This window comes from Pollachius pollachius (assembly GCF_949987615.1).
Source record: "Pollachius pollachius genome assembly, chromosome: 14".
In the NCBI taxonomy this organism is placed as follows: domain Eukaryota; kingdom Metazoa; phylum Chordata; class Actinopteri; order Gadiformes; family Gadidae; genus Pollachius; species Pollachius pollachius.
Genome location: NC_136947.1, coordinates 7,008,162 through 7,021,644, shown reverse-complemented (window position 1 = coordinate 7,021,644; position 13,483 = coordinate 7,008,162). Strand labels below are relative to the sequence as shown.

Below are 13,483 nucleotides of genomic sequence, written 5' to 3'. Positions count from 1 at the left end.
CTTCATCCAATCTGTAAGAGGAGCTTGAATGAAGTTTGAAAGAATTTAGTATGTCACGGATATAGGATGTATACCCCTATCAGATGGATGTCCCCCTCTCTGGGTAGGCTACATTAGGACCATCCCTGGCTGTGTGTCTTGCATTATTTGTCTCACATTGGGGGTGTCTCACATTGGGGGTGTCTCACATTAGGGGTTTCTCACATTCAGTGTTTGTGTGTCTTACATTATATGTCTGTGTGTCTTACATTGTCTGGTTTTACATTGTGTGTGTCTTACATTATGTGTGTCTTTGTGTGTGTGTGTCTTACATTGTCTGTGTGTCTTTGTGTGTGTGTGTCTTACATTTTCTGTGTGTCTCACATTGTGTCTGAGTCTTTGTGTGTCTCACTTTGTGTGTGTGTCTCACCTTGTGTGTGTGTGTGTGTGTCTGTGCAGGGCCTGTGGGGCCCCGGGAAGGACCAGTGTAGCAAGGAGATGCTGCGCTCCTCCTTCTTCGTCAGCCGCAAGCGCAAGAAGCCCAAGACCCAGCCCAGCAGCTCGGACGACGACCTGGACGCCGTCTTCCCCAAGAAGGAGCTCCCGCCCTCCCCCTGGTCCCCCGGGGGCCCGGCGGGGGAGGCGGAGGGGCCCCACGGGGCGGACCTCGTCGACGCCACGGACGGGCGGGGCGGCGGCGTCTCCCTGGAGGAGCGAGGGGACGCCGTCGACGGCAAAGACTCGCGCTCCAGCAGCTTGCTGTCGCAGCCGTCGCCGCCGCCGTCCCCCCGGCGCACCTCGCCCTCCCGCTCCTCCCCCCCGCCCCGTACCACCCCCTCCCCCTACGCCTCCCCCCCGCACTCCCCCGCCCTGGGCTACCCCACCAAGGCGCCGTCCCTCTACGACGACGCCGTGTCGGACCTGGGCACCATGAACAGCACCAGCTCCCAGGCCTCGGGCCCCCGGGCGAGGCGCGGCCGGGCCCCGGGGCCCCAGCCGCCGGAGGCGGCGGAGGTGTGCTCCATCACGTCGGACTACTCCACCACCTCCTCCATGACCTTCCTGACGGGGGCGGAGCTCTGCGCCCTCGGCCCCGAGGCGCGCTCGGTGTCGGGGAGCCGCGGCGGCGGCGGCGGCGGCGTCGACGACGACGCCGACGACGAACGCAGCGAGCTGGTCAGCGAGGGGCGGGCCATGGAGACGGACAGCGAGTGCGACCTGTCCGTGTTCACGAGCGGGAAGGAGGGGGTGGCGGAGGAGGGCCCCGCCGCCCAGGGGCCCCCCGAGGCGGTGCGGTCCCTGCCCTTCCACCGACTGATCGAGTGCGACACGCTGTCCCGCAAGAAGTCGTCGGCGCGGCAGAAGACGGACAGCGAGTCGTCGCTGGACGCGGGCGAGCCGGGCCGGCTGTCGCGCGCGGCGGGGGCGGCGGCGGGCCGATCCACGGGCAGCCTCAGCTCCTCGTCGCGCAGCGAGTCGGAGAAGGCGGAGCCGGCGTGGCGGCTGAAGATCACGGAGCGCCTCAAGTGCCGCCTGCGCACGTCGGTGGACGACATGTTCGGCGTGGGCGGCCAGCGGGGGGCGGAGGGCCGCGCCAAGAAGAAGAACATCCGCCGGCGCCACACCATGGGCGGCCAGCGGGACTTCGGCGAGCTGTCGGTGCTGGGCGAGTGGCCGCAGGCGGGCTCGCGCGCCGAGCTGTCGGCCGTGGACCGCCTGCGGCCCAAGTGCAGCTCGCAGGACTTCTCCATCCGCGACTGGATTGCCCGCGAGCGCCACCGCACCAGCAACCCCGAGGTCAGCCTGGACCCGGGGGAGCCCCAGGCGGCGCTGGGCCCCGCCTCCGCCTCGGAGCTCCTCCCCCTCCGTCGGGAGGCCGCGCCCGGCAAGAGCCTGAGCCTGTCGGCCACGGCGCACCCCCACAAACTGTCGGGCGCCCAGGTGGTCCAGTCGCGCTTCTATCAGTGCCTGTGAGGGAGGGGGGCGGGCCCCGTCGGGGCGTGTGTGTGTGTGTGTGTGAGTGAATATGTCGGTGAGGCGTGTTGTCTTGGATCTTATTAATGTCCGTGAATGAGCATGTTGTACTGAACACGTGTGGTGGGCCCGTGTGTGGCCTTGTGACCGTGAGGGTGGTGTGTGTTTGTTAGTGTGTGTGTGTGTGTTGTTTTTATGTGTGCGCTTGTGAATAATGATAACCGCGCACACAGGGATTGTGGATCTGTTTCATTGTCTGGCATGGGAGAAGATGTGGTTTCATATAAAAAAAATGCTATTTTTTTTTCCAATGACAAGTGACTGTGGGATGTGGTGACAGGAGAGAGACCCCGCTGGGGCTCCAGATCCCAGTTATGCTGACCCAAGGGCCCCGGGAGCCCGTCATGTATTTAGAGAGTCTGGACGGTGATGTTGAAGATGGGCTTGTGGAAAGGGTCCTTTAGTGAGGTTTGATGAGTAGGCGCTAGGAAGTAGGTAGCTGTAGAAAAGGAAAATAAAACATAGGACTGGAATCTAGCGTTGCAGGGAAAGCGTATCTATTTTTAGTGGAGAAGGAAAGCGATGGTTGGAGTCGGTGAGTCGTGGGTGTACCAAATGAAGAATGTACAGACGTGCTTGCTGTAACGCTGACTAAAAGCTTTAGTTGCTTGTATTTTTCAAGTGTACATATCATTTTTTTTTATGAATTAATTTTTCTTTCTTTCTGTACTTGAAGTGTATTTTTAGTTTTTGGTACGGGGGCTACACAGGATCCACATGAGGACTCCCCCCCCCCCCCCCCCCCCCCCCCCCCCCCGCCTCGCGGTACAAGATGACTGGAGACACTGGACATGGAAAATACTGTTTTTAAATCCACCCCTTTCATCTCTCAACCCTACAACCCTCCCAGAGCCGCGAACAACGCCTCTGATAGCAACGTGGTCCGCTTTGGATGACGAGTCAATGCGCCCGTGAATTTGCACGCTCGTCTGCCCCCTTGTGGCCGAAGTTTACAACAGATCGGAGAGGAAGGAAACTACGAAAACATGAATAATCAAGAGAAAGAAGGCATGGATTTCAGAGCGATAGGAAGTGCCTCTTGATGAAATGTTAAAGAGTGCCATAGGGTCTTCTGTTGGGATACCTTTTTAAAGATGTGAACTGTGAATGATTTGTATTGTGGACACACACACGCACACATAAACACACAACAGGTGATTTAACTCAATGCCGAGCTTCCATTCCTGAGGCATTCCACTCTGGTCTTACCATGTTTTATACTCGATTTTATTTTGTTTTTCCATTATTGGGATTTTAACAGAACTTGAATTTTAAATATTTGTGTAAAAATAAGTAAGTTAATTGTGTATATAAATGCAATGTTTTAGCTGCTTTTCTCTTCATTTCCATAGATTTTTTTGCGGGATTCTTGTTAAGTACACAGTATTGCCAGGTGTGGCTGGGCAGTGAGCAAAAGGTACTGGAGGGCCCGGCCGACATGCATTGGGCTCTCCTGAGCTGGACCATTTGTAACCAATCTGTGGGCCTCCCCCGTAGGGAGGAAGCGAGGAGGGACAAAGCCTTCGAAAACACTGGAAATAAACCTTGTCAATGGCACATGCGTCTCTGGTTCTTTATTGATATGAGGCGCAGTTTGATCGTGACGCACGTGTTTGCTCCTGAGGGCCACAAGCGACCCAAACGATAAACAAAACTTTTCCGAGCGGTTCTGAGACGTTCAGACAATCGGGGTCGGGGTCACTTTTAAAAATGCTTTATGTACAAGTTGCGCAATCACACACAACATAAAGACTTGAAACAATAAGATTTTATACAATTTGTACAACAGCTGACTAGAAACTCACTGACGTTACTAACGGGTGAAGTTGGGGGCGGGTTAAGTCTGAACACGGATCGAATGAATCGATTAACAAAATAGATAACGAGCCACTGGGGAGGTACCTCCAATGTTAAAGGACAGCTCTCGGATCAGATATTGATCGACCTTTTTAACTTGGAGGGAGTCAAGCACCTGTTCTTGAAATTTTCTACGAACAAACCACGCTTCAGCCAGGTCTGCCAGATTAGGCGGGAATCTGTCACAATCTGGCAACACTGCCCACTGAGCTAATTGATCTACCATAATTAAATGTGTGAGTTGTCTTAACTTATGTGAATGTGCACCTCAATGGAGACCATTCGTATTTTTGAGGAAATTGTGGGTTCTTTATAATGAGCACACCCACATTAAGGCACAGTGACACCACAGATCAATCAAAACATCAGGACAGGAAAACATTTGATCGGTTTTCTTGGAAACATTTTCGATTCGGAGCAACATGACGCATCATCCCCTCGTTTTGGTTAGCGGTACAAGTTCATGTCGCCAGACGACATCTGTGCATAGCCAAAACACGACTGTAGGACAACACATTTCCACACAAAGAATCACGTACCAGAAGCCATAAACACGATAATCAGAAGGGTTGTGAGTCAACAGATGCTGTCAGATTCTTAACGAGTCCGATCTAAAAGATGAAGTCGAGGATGAGAATCTTCACATGGGGATACGTTGTGCTGTAAAGCATTCTTCTTGGTGTGCGTAGTGGTGTGTCTGTGAGAGGGGGACGCAGAAGGCCTCAGACAAGATTGTGTTGTTCCTCTACTCGGTCACCAGGGGGCGCGCAAGAAGAGGCTCCTCCAACACTAAAGTCCATGACAGAAAATTTACCTATTGGATCTATTGCTATTCAACACGTGGGGCGTGAACAGCTGTACAGACTGGTCCCTTGTCAGCCCATGGAGGAGGAGGAGGAGGGGGAGAGGGAGAAGGATGAAGAAGATCAGGGCCCTTTCTTTGCACATGCATGTACTGCACCTCAAAAGTACAGCTACAAACCACAAGGGGGCAGCAAGTGGAGTGACAGATTTAAAAAGGGAGAAAGAGGAGATCGGTTGCATATTGTGCTATAGTAGGTGACCGTCGTGCCGTGACGGCGGAGAGCGGGGAAGGGTTTAGTCGTTGTCTTCTTCCTCTTCTTCGTCGTCTTCAGACGGTATGTCCGGCAGCCGGAAGCATTCCTCGTAGAAGTTGACCAGCGTCTGGCTCAGGTGCCGCTGTGTCCCCTCACTGTGCAGGAAGTGGCCCTCGTCTGGGTAGATCTGCATGGAGGTCCACGACCACGCAGAGCGCATGTGAGGGAAGGAACACATAGCCGTGCACACGTTTTACGCTTAGTAATAATAATAATACATTCGACTTTCAAGCGTTTTTCTAAATACTCAGACCAATAAGAACGTATATCAAAGATAAGGTAAAAGTAAAAAGACAAGTTAGGTAATTAAAACTTCAGGAATAGATAAAAGGATGACGGGTAGAGAAGGGAAGGCGGTGAAAGCAATCTTAGCAAAGGTGGGTTTTGAGGGGCTGTTTTAATTAACAAACACACACTCACACACACACAAACGTTACTTTCACTTTCTTAAAGCAGCGACTCCCGAACGAAAGGTGTTCCGACATCAATTAAAGCAATGGAGAAATATTGAATAATCTTTGGCTACGGTTTGAAATGTTGACACCTCATTATGCGCCACCTTCATTATTTTAATGAAGGACCTGACAGCCTGCTGTGAAGGCATCACGCATCCATAACGAGTGATATCACAGACATTACGCTCCTAAACCCTGGTTGTGAGTAGACAACGGCGGGCTCCACCCCCCCACCCCCCCGGTGCCTCAAGCAGCCTACCTGTAGGCTGTAATTGCTCTTCTCGCTGATTAAATGGCTGATGAATTTCGCAGAGTGCTGGAAGTGCACCTTTTCTGTGTGGTGTGACAGAGACAGACAACACATTAGTGGGTGTGTTACAAGTAAACACACACCCACACACACACTCTAAAACGTTGATTTCCTGTCTAATCCCCCCCCCCCCCCCCCACCAAGCCACCAGCTCAGTGAGGTAAAGGGTAGTTACCATCCGCCGTGGGGTGGATTATCAAGTACTGCTTGTCCAGGAGTTGGCTGGCCCGCACTGCCAGATTAGACATCTAAGGGAAACAGAGAGTGCTGCTCACACTGCACTTTATCAAAAGATGCAGAGTTTCAAGACCCGAGGCTTCTGTTCTCCTGTATGTTTGACAGGCTTTCAGGCGCTTGTTGGAGAGGATACCTGATACACGCGAAACTCTGTCTTCGGCGAGCCCAGGTAGCGCTCCGAAAAAGCTGAGGCTGTGGTTTGGAGAAGAAGGGGAAAAGATGGATCGAATGTATTTCTGAAGCATCATCATTTTGTCTTGTGTAATGCCAGGAATCAGACAAACTCTCTCTGCCATCACTCATCTTTGTCTAGTAATCACTAGACAAAGATGAGTGATGGCGGAGAGGATACGGTTACAGACAGGTGTGTGGACAATCAATGTATTTTTCATCCATCAACATCTGGTCATAATGCCAGGAATCAGACATTACTGGACAAAGATGAGCGATGGGAGAGAAGGTAATGGCACAGATGGGTGTACAGACGGACAGGGTGACGGAGCAGAGGGCACAGGTACAGACAGACCGTATAACTCAAAGTCTGTGATGGGGGAGACGGCGACTCCACACTTGAGCTGTGTTTCCTCCAAGCTCAGCAGCATGGTGGCCAGGTACCCTCCATACACCTGAGGACGTTAGGGGGGCACACACCTGGTGACACCTGGGCTGGTTTATAGGAGGCACGCTTGTGTCTAGCCAAGGAGACGTTTTACCTCACTTCTCTGGTTTGGATGTGTTGTATTTATAACATCCATTAATATTCATAACAGAGAGATATATAGGCACAGACAGACGGGGAGACAACGTTGCACTCTTTCCCCTACCTTTCCGAACACGCCCATCCTGGTAGTATCGATGTAGGGCTCTTTGGATATGAGTCTGGAACCACAGGGGAGTAAAAACAGACATATTTGTCAGAAGAAAGAGGAACAATATATCGCTGTCGGTACAGTAAAGACGTTCATAAAACCAAGGGCCAAGCACTCGCAATGGCTAGGTTAACCAGTTCCTCGTCTATAACAAAGATAGCTAGGATAAGATGCTACACAATGCTGGACTTTCCTCATGGTTAACCGGTCAGCACCCCATCATCAATTTAATGTTTTGCATGTATGCATTGTTTGTGTGTCAATTTTGGCACCCACTGCACTTCTGATCATGCTTGGAAGGAGGGATCCCCCACTCTTCCTCCTATTCCTCCATAAGATTTCTTCCTTGCTGATTAAGGGAGTTTTTTCTTGCCCTTTTGAGGGCTTGGGTCAGGGGGGGGGTCATAAATATTGGGCCTGTTAAGCCCTTTGAGACTATAATGGTGATTAATGGTGATTAATGGCTATACAAATGAAATCGAATTGAACTGAATTGTTGCTAAGTACTATATTTTAGTGCCGGGACACACTACATACAATAAGTATGCTCACTCTGACCCACTCGGTACGCACGGTGCTGGCCTCACACACACCCCGACCCCTGTCCCCTTATAAAACAGGCCGGCTCGCTGCCCCCTGCCCCCTGGCCCCTGGCCCCTGGCCCCTGGCCCCTGCCCCCTGGCCCCTGCGCCCTGCCCCCGCCCCCTGGCCCCTGGCCCCTGGCCCCTGGCCCCTGGCCCCTGCCCCCTGGCCCCTGCCCCCTGGCCCCTGACCTGAGGGCCTCCAGCTGGTCCCGCTCCTCCGGCTGACCCAGTTTCCTGCGGACGCTGTGCAGCAGGTTGGTGCCGCGGAAGCCGCTGCCGTGGCCGTCGAAGCGGACCACCACCGCGCTGTAGCTGCTTACCAGCACCGTGGCCCAGTCCACAGAGAACCGCTCCGTCACCGTCTGGCCCCCGGGGGTCCCGTCCCTGGAGGTTGGTTGTGTGTGTGTGTGTGTTTGTGTGGGTGTGTGTGTGTGTTTGGGTGGGTGTGTGTGTGCGTGGGTGGGAGGGTGTGTGTGCGTGTTTGTGTGCATGTGTTTGTGTTTGTTTGTGTTTAAATTAAATGCATGCCAAGGTTAATGGAAAACAAACACACAGCAAACTCAAATTCGAGTGACTTCAACATCGAAAGTGAACAAACGGCTACAGTACGTAGTGACGCAGCGCCACAACAAAACGTTTCCGTGCCGGCACTCACACGAGCAGCAGGAGAGGGTAAAGCGCCGCTTTATTGAACACGGCGGGCTTCAGGATCTGCATGGTCAGCGCTGCGGGATGCAAGGGTGCACGCGTCAATGTCAGGACCACCGGGGTGTCAATAGCGGCTGGTATCCATGCCGACGCCGCCTCCTCCACTCCTGGCTGCGTTAGGGACGGATACAGCCTGTGTGTGTGTGCGTGTGTGCGTGTGTGTGTGTGTGTGTGTGTGTGTGTATGTGCGTGTGTGCGTCTATCCGTCTGTCTGTCTATCTGTCTGTCTGTCTGTGTATTTGTGTGTGTGTGTGTGTGTGTGTGTGTGTGTGTGTGTGTGTGTGTGTGTGTGTGTGTGTGTGTGTGTGTGAGTGTGCATGCGTCTGTGTGTGTGTGACGGCAGTAGACCACGTACAGTAGTCGTCAATGGTGATGGTCTGGTTCTCCACCAGCGGCATCTGCATGCCCTGGAAGGAGGTGTTCGCCTCCTCATTGTTCTCCACGTCGTACAGCTCTGCGGTGGAGGAACGGGTGGAGGAAAGGTTGTAGGGAACGGGGGGGAGACAGGAAGTTCAACACAGGTGTGTGTAACACAGGTTATCATTGTTATGGGGACTCCTCCTCCTGCTGCTGCTCTGACATGGGTCAAAGGTCAAAGGTCATGGGTGTCACTCACTCAGGTTGTCCTTGGTTCTGTAGACGGACACGCTTGGGATTTTCGGTCCTGTACGGAAATAAAACAGGAGGAGATACAGAATTATATTTGTAAAAAAAATAGATAACGCATAAGGTTGATTTCTACATTATGCCGGTAGGGGTATGGGACTCCAATGGCGTCACGACCCGCAGTAAACAAACCCACGCCACTAACAACATCGTTTTCTTTCCCTCGTTTATTTTTAGCCTCTCCCAATGCACCCCCCCCGCCCCCCCCCCCCCCCCCCCCCCCCCCCCCCCCCCCCCCCAGTTCCATCCAGCAATGAATGCTGTTCTCTCCTTGTCCCTCCTTAGCCAGACCCAATTAGTGGGGAGTTGTTGTGAGCTTTCTCCCCCTCTCTGGGGGTTAGACCTCTGAATGAATCAGATCCCCAGGGGGCGCCGCTGGTGTCATGCCTCGACTGTATACCGAGGGAGGGCTAAGGGGTGGAGGACGAGCGATCCATTTCACTGCCTCCCCGGTTGGCTAGTTAACAGACAGGGAGCACCTGGGCAGCAGGCCTGCGTCTCAGGCCCTTAACGCTACCTGAGAAGTCTGTCCACCAGGGGGCGCATTCACAGTCACTGGAATCACAGACCGTAATAACACTGGGCCCCGATTCTAGCTTGTGTGTGTGTGTGTGTGTGTGTGTGTGTGTGTGTGTGTGTGTGGCGATCAAGACAATGACTGTTTAGAGATATCTTGGATCCAAGTCCTTTAATACTAGCAGGACTTCAGGGGGGAGACGGCACCCTGGCATACCTTGTTCCCTGTTTTGTTATGTTTTGAGGCTTCTGAATGCTTTCAGAGGGGGATTTTAATAGCTGTATTCCTACACTCTCAACAGTGTTGAATTTAATTCTTTGTGTACACTTTTTTTACAGTTGAATACTGCTGGCCGAGTTTGTGTTTGCCAATTACGCGCTTCCAGATCCCCCGCTTCCAGCAACATGATTGGTTGAAAGCAAATATGAAGTGAAAGAATTTCACAGTTTACCAAGATTTGAGCTGGTGACTTTAGATGTCATTTCTAATGTTTCATTTAATTTCAGTAGTTATTCCAAAACCGGATTTGTGAGACTAGATTAGAGGGGACCTAGAATCTAATAATGTCCAATAAAGTTATATTTTGTGAATACTACCTACATCTGAAATATACATACAATTTTAAAACATGATATAAGGCGTGTTTCAGATCGTCTGCATTTGCGCGCATGCATGCACGAGACTTGAGAACATCCGCCGGAACTAGTCAGAAATACGTCAAGTTCCGTCCATGTCAAGTCGGACACAGGTGCACTTCTCGTTGTTTGAACAAGCATAGTTTGGGAAAGGGCACGCCTCTTCGAAAGGAGATATGTCATTTCTCACGTGGGAAATTCCACGTGATAATTACAACCAACTACGGCAACGTTTCGATATGTTGAGGGGAGTTTGTTATGTGCGCATTTATTTGAGAGCATATGCACAGAAATGCAGACGGAGGGAGCGCCCGCGATTTTTTAAAGTCATGTGACATGTCACATAGAGAAGTTATCGCCTGCATTTCTGCCGTTTTGATCCCAGAATGCATTCAGTTATGCAAGGCAAGGCAACGCATGCTTGATCTGAAACTCGCCTATTGCTGGTCAGCCTGGGAACACAGTGATGATGTCAGTTTGGGGGTGTCACCTTTACAGTTGAGCAGGAAGTACTTCATTTTGTGGCTGAAGGTTCCGTCCACGTAGCCACACTGGTAGTCGCAGGACAGGCAGCGGCGGTTGAATGGAGGGATGGTTTTAGCGCTGTAAAGCCATTAGAGCTACAGTTACCATCAGCCATTAGAACTACAGTTACCAGCAGCCATTAGAACTACGGTTACCATCAGCCATTATAACTACAGTTACAAACAGCCATTAGAACTACAGTTACAAGCAGCCATTAGAACTACATTTACCAGCAGCCATTAGAACTACAGTTACCAGCAGCCATTAGAACTACAGTTACAAGCAGCCATTAGAACTACATTACCCAGCAGCCATTATAACTACAGTTGCCAGCAGCCATTATAACTACAGTTGCCAGCAGCCAATAGAACTACAGTAACCAGCATCCAATATAACTACAGTTACCAGCTGCCATAAGAACTACAGTATAGCAGCCAATATAACTACAGTAACCAGCAGCCATTAGAACTACAGTATAGCAGCCAATATAACTACAGTATAGCAGCCAATAAAACTACAGTATAGAAGCAATAAGAACTACAGTATAGCAGCCATTAGAACTACAGTAACCACCAGCCATAAGTACTACAGTTACCAGCAGCCATTAAAACTACAGTAACTCAGAGCTTCATGAACTAGCGGCCATCAGAACTAAAGTGACTAGAAGCAATTTCACCAACAACCAACAATTGGCTTTGTCGCTAACAAATAACACAGCCATGCTTAAAGCAAGGAAATTCTGACTTGAGACAAATTGCTTAAGCAAGACTGAATACACTGAATACACTGCACACAGCACTTTACCGTTTGAGATTAGATAGGGAGGATTTCTCACCGGTCCCATCAAATCTTCCCTTTAAACCCGTCCACAAAGGACAAGTGGGCGGGATCAGTGAAGTGCATCTGGTGAGTAAGACCTACCTGTACAGGTGTCTTCGTTTGGGGTCGTCCTCTGTGCTCAGAAAGTATCTAGAAAACAACAACAACACAACCCATTGGTGCGCTCCGTCCAGCCGCCATTGTGACTGCGGTGTTGGATTAAGCTGTGGGAGATGAACGCCTACATGAGGTTCCTGTGGTGGTCGTAGGCCAGGATGGTGGTGACGTCCCAGTCTCCCGATGTCAGGGACTGGAGGATGTCGATGCTGGAGTTTGGCTGGAGAAGGGGCACAAAACATCAAAGTGTGGTTAAGTGTGTGTGCTTGTTTCTCTTATAATTTTATTTTATTTTTTATAATGCACTGTTGAAGGAGCCTGAGACTCAAGAATTTCCTTGCCAGCGACTGCTTCTGTAAGTGTTGTGCATATGACTATAGACCATCTTGAATCTTGAACCTTGAATCTTATGTGTTTGTATGGTGTGTATGTGTGTGTGTGTGTGTGTGTGTGTGTGTGAGAGTGTGTGTGTGTGTGTGTGTGTGTGTGTGTGTGTGTGTGTGAGTGTGTGTTTGAATGTGCGGGCACGTGTGTGTGTGGGTGTGAATGTGCAGGCATGTGTGTGTGTTTGTGTTTGTGTGTGTGTGTGTGTGTGTGTGTGTGTGAGAGTGCGCGTGTGTGTGAGTGTGTGTGTGTGTGTGTGTGTGAGAGTTTGTGTGTTTGAATGTGCGGGCACATGTGTGTGTGTGTGTTTGAATGTGCAGGCATGTCTGTGTGTGTGTGTGCGCGTGCGTGTGTGTGTTTGTGTGTAAAAGTGTGTGTTAGAATGTGCGGGCAAGTGTGTTGCCATCCTCCCATACTCGTTCACTAACGAGCAACGCCAGTAGGGTCACATCGCTGCTACACTATGATGAGCACGCAGGGTGTGTGGGTGGAGGGGGGGGAACTGCATGAGGGTACCTTGGAGCTGGACATGGATATGTGGAAGAACTTTCCCCGACCTCCCTGGGGAATGGCTCGGGTCAGGAAGAACTTGAACCCGTCGTGGGAGAAGAGCGGGGCCTCGTTCTGCGAACAACGGAAAGCCAACGAGGAGATAACAAGGGACTGAGCGGGTTACGTGTGTACACGGTGTGTGCGCTGGCGTTCTTGCTTGTTGTGAGCCTTGTTTAACTCGAGTGTTCCAGTCCAAAGAGGCAGGTGGGAGAGTTTTAGAGGGAGCGTGTGAGTCACCTACCTGCCGGTGCAGCCAGCTCTCGCTCTCATCTTCGTGTTTCTGCGAAAAAACATAAAAAACATAAAAAGGCGTTTGAAGTGGAGTCGGAATCAAAGCCACGCCGGAGGTCCAGCACTTCTGGGTATAAATCAGGACCGCTCGCACACGGCAGGGATTGGACTCGGTGGAGTACACATGCCATGATTGGAAAGTTACAACGTTTAAAATAAAATAATTCATTGGATGTCAAATTACTTTTTAAATACATTGATGTCTTTCAATGTATTTGATTTGTTTTATCTGACACAAAATGTTATTAAACTTCCGTTCTGAGTCCTAGTGAATATAGTTTTTCCTAGAAATATTCACCAACTATAATCGTATAAACACTGCAGGGAAAGTCAGTAGAGCGCGTATGCGAGGGGAACAGCGCTTGCTATCGTTGTGCTCACCTTGATGCAGACCCCCGTGGTGGCCTCACACAGCGTCAGGATGGAGTTGTTTTGCGCGCGGTTCAGCCAGTTCACCGCCAGCTTGGTGCTGGTGGTCCACTTCACCATGGTGATGTAGTACTCGCTGCTGGAGGAAGCCACAGGCAGGACTACATTAGCACCGCTGTCAGCCCCCACGTGGGATCGGCGTCCTGGCCGACCCGAGGAGAGGAGAGGGGGTGTGATGGAGGTCATCGCTCACCTGATCCTGGGGTCCTCAGGTTTGACCATCTCCACCGTGTGAAGGGGTCCGTTCAGACTTACCACCAGCAGCTTGATGGTGGGGTTCTCCTCGCCCGCCTGGCTCCAGTCCGCATGAAAGGAAAAGGTTAAATGACAATAGTACAGTCTACGTAAAGGCTGGGTAAACCCTAGCTCTAGCATGTAAGGACAACATTAGAGTCTA

The 13,483-nt window shown here is 51.2% G+C and overlaps 2 protein-coding genes across 4 annotated transcripts in view; one reads left to right on the top strand and one right to left on the bottom strand.

Annotated features, from left to right (window-relative positions):
• The window catches only part of arhgap21b (Rho GTPase activating protein 21b), a 32,385-nt gene extending 28,835 nt beyond the window's left edge, over window positions 1-3,550 (top strand). For all 3 annotated transcript variants that reach the window (XM_079751127.1, XM_079751128.1, XM_079751126.1), the window contains exon 24: window positions 439-3,550. In XM_079751127.1, coding sequence (XP_079607253.1) covers window positions 439-1,953 — 1,515 coding nt within the window. In that variant the 3' untranslated portion in view covers window positions 1,954-3,550. The remainder of the gene's footprint in view (window positions 1-438) is intronic.
• A 1,418-nt stretch (window positions 3,551-4,968) lies between these two features.
• Window positions 4,969-13,483, bottom strand: part of LOC307086436 (A-type potassium channel modulatory protein DPP6-like) — a gene marked incomplete at both ends in the record, with an annotated part of 72,763 nt that continues 64,248 nt past the window's right edge. The window contains 17 exons of the mRNA XM_079751648.1: window positions 4,969-5,115; window positions 5,703-5,776; window positions 5,929-6,001; window positions 6,124-6,182; window positions 6,517-6,616; window positions 6,815-6,869; window positions 7,633-7,827; window positions 8,099-8,168; window positions 8,507-8,605; window positions 8,768-8,815; window positions 10,460-10,572; window positions 11,416-11,463; window positions 11,559-11,650; window positions 12,331-12,438; window positions 12,608-12,646; window positions 13,039-13,165; window positions 13,280-13,377. Coding sequence (XP_079607774.1) covers window positions 4,969-5,115; window positions 5,703-5,776; window positions 5,929-6,001; window positions 6,124-6,182; window positions 6,517-6,616; window positions 6,815-6,869; window positions 7,633-7,827; window positions 8,099-8,168; window positions 8,507-8,605; window positions 8,768-8,815; window positions 10,460-10,572; window positions 11,416-11,463; window positions 11,559-11,650; window positions 12,331-12,438; window positions 12,608-12,646; window positions 13,039-13,165; window positions 13,280-13,377 — 1,545 coding nt within the window. The remainder of the gene's footprint in view (window positions 5,116-5,702; window positions 5,777-5,928; window positions 6,002-6,123; window positions 6,183-6,516; window positions 6,617-6,814; window positions 6,870-7,632; window positions 7,828-8,098; window positions 8,169-8,506; window positions 8,606-8,767; window positions 8,816-10,459; window positions 10,573-11,415; window positions 11,464-11,558; window positions 11,651-12,330; window positions 12,439-12,607; window positions 12,647-13,038; window positions 13,166-13,279; window positions 13,378-13,483) is intronic.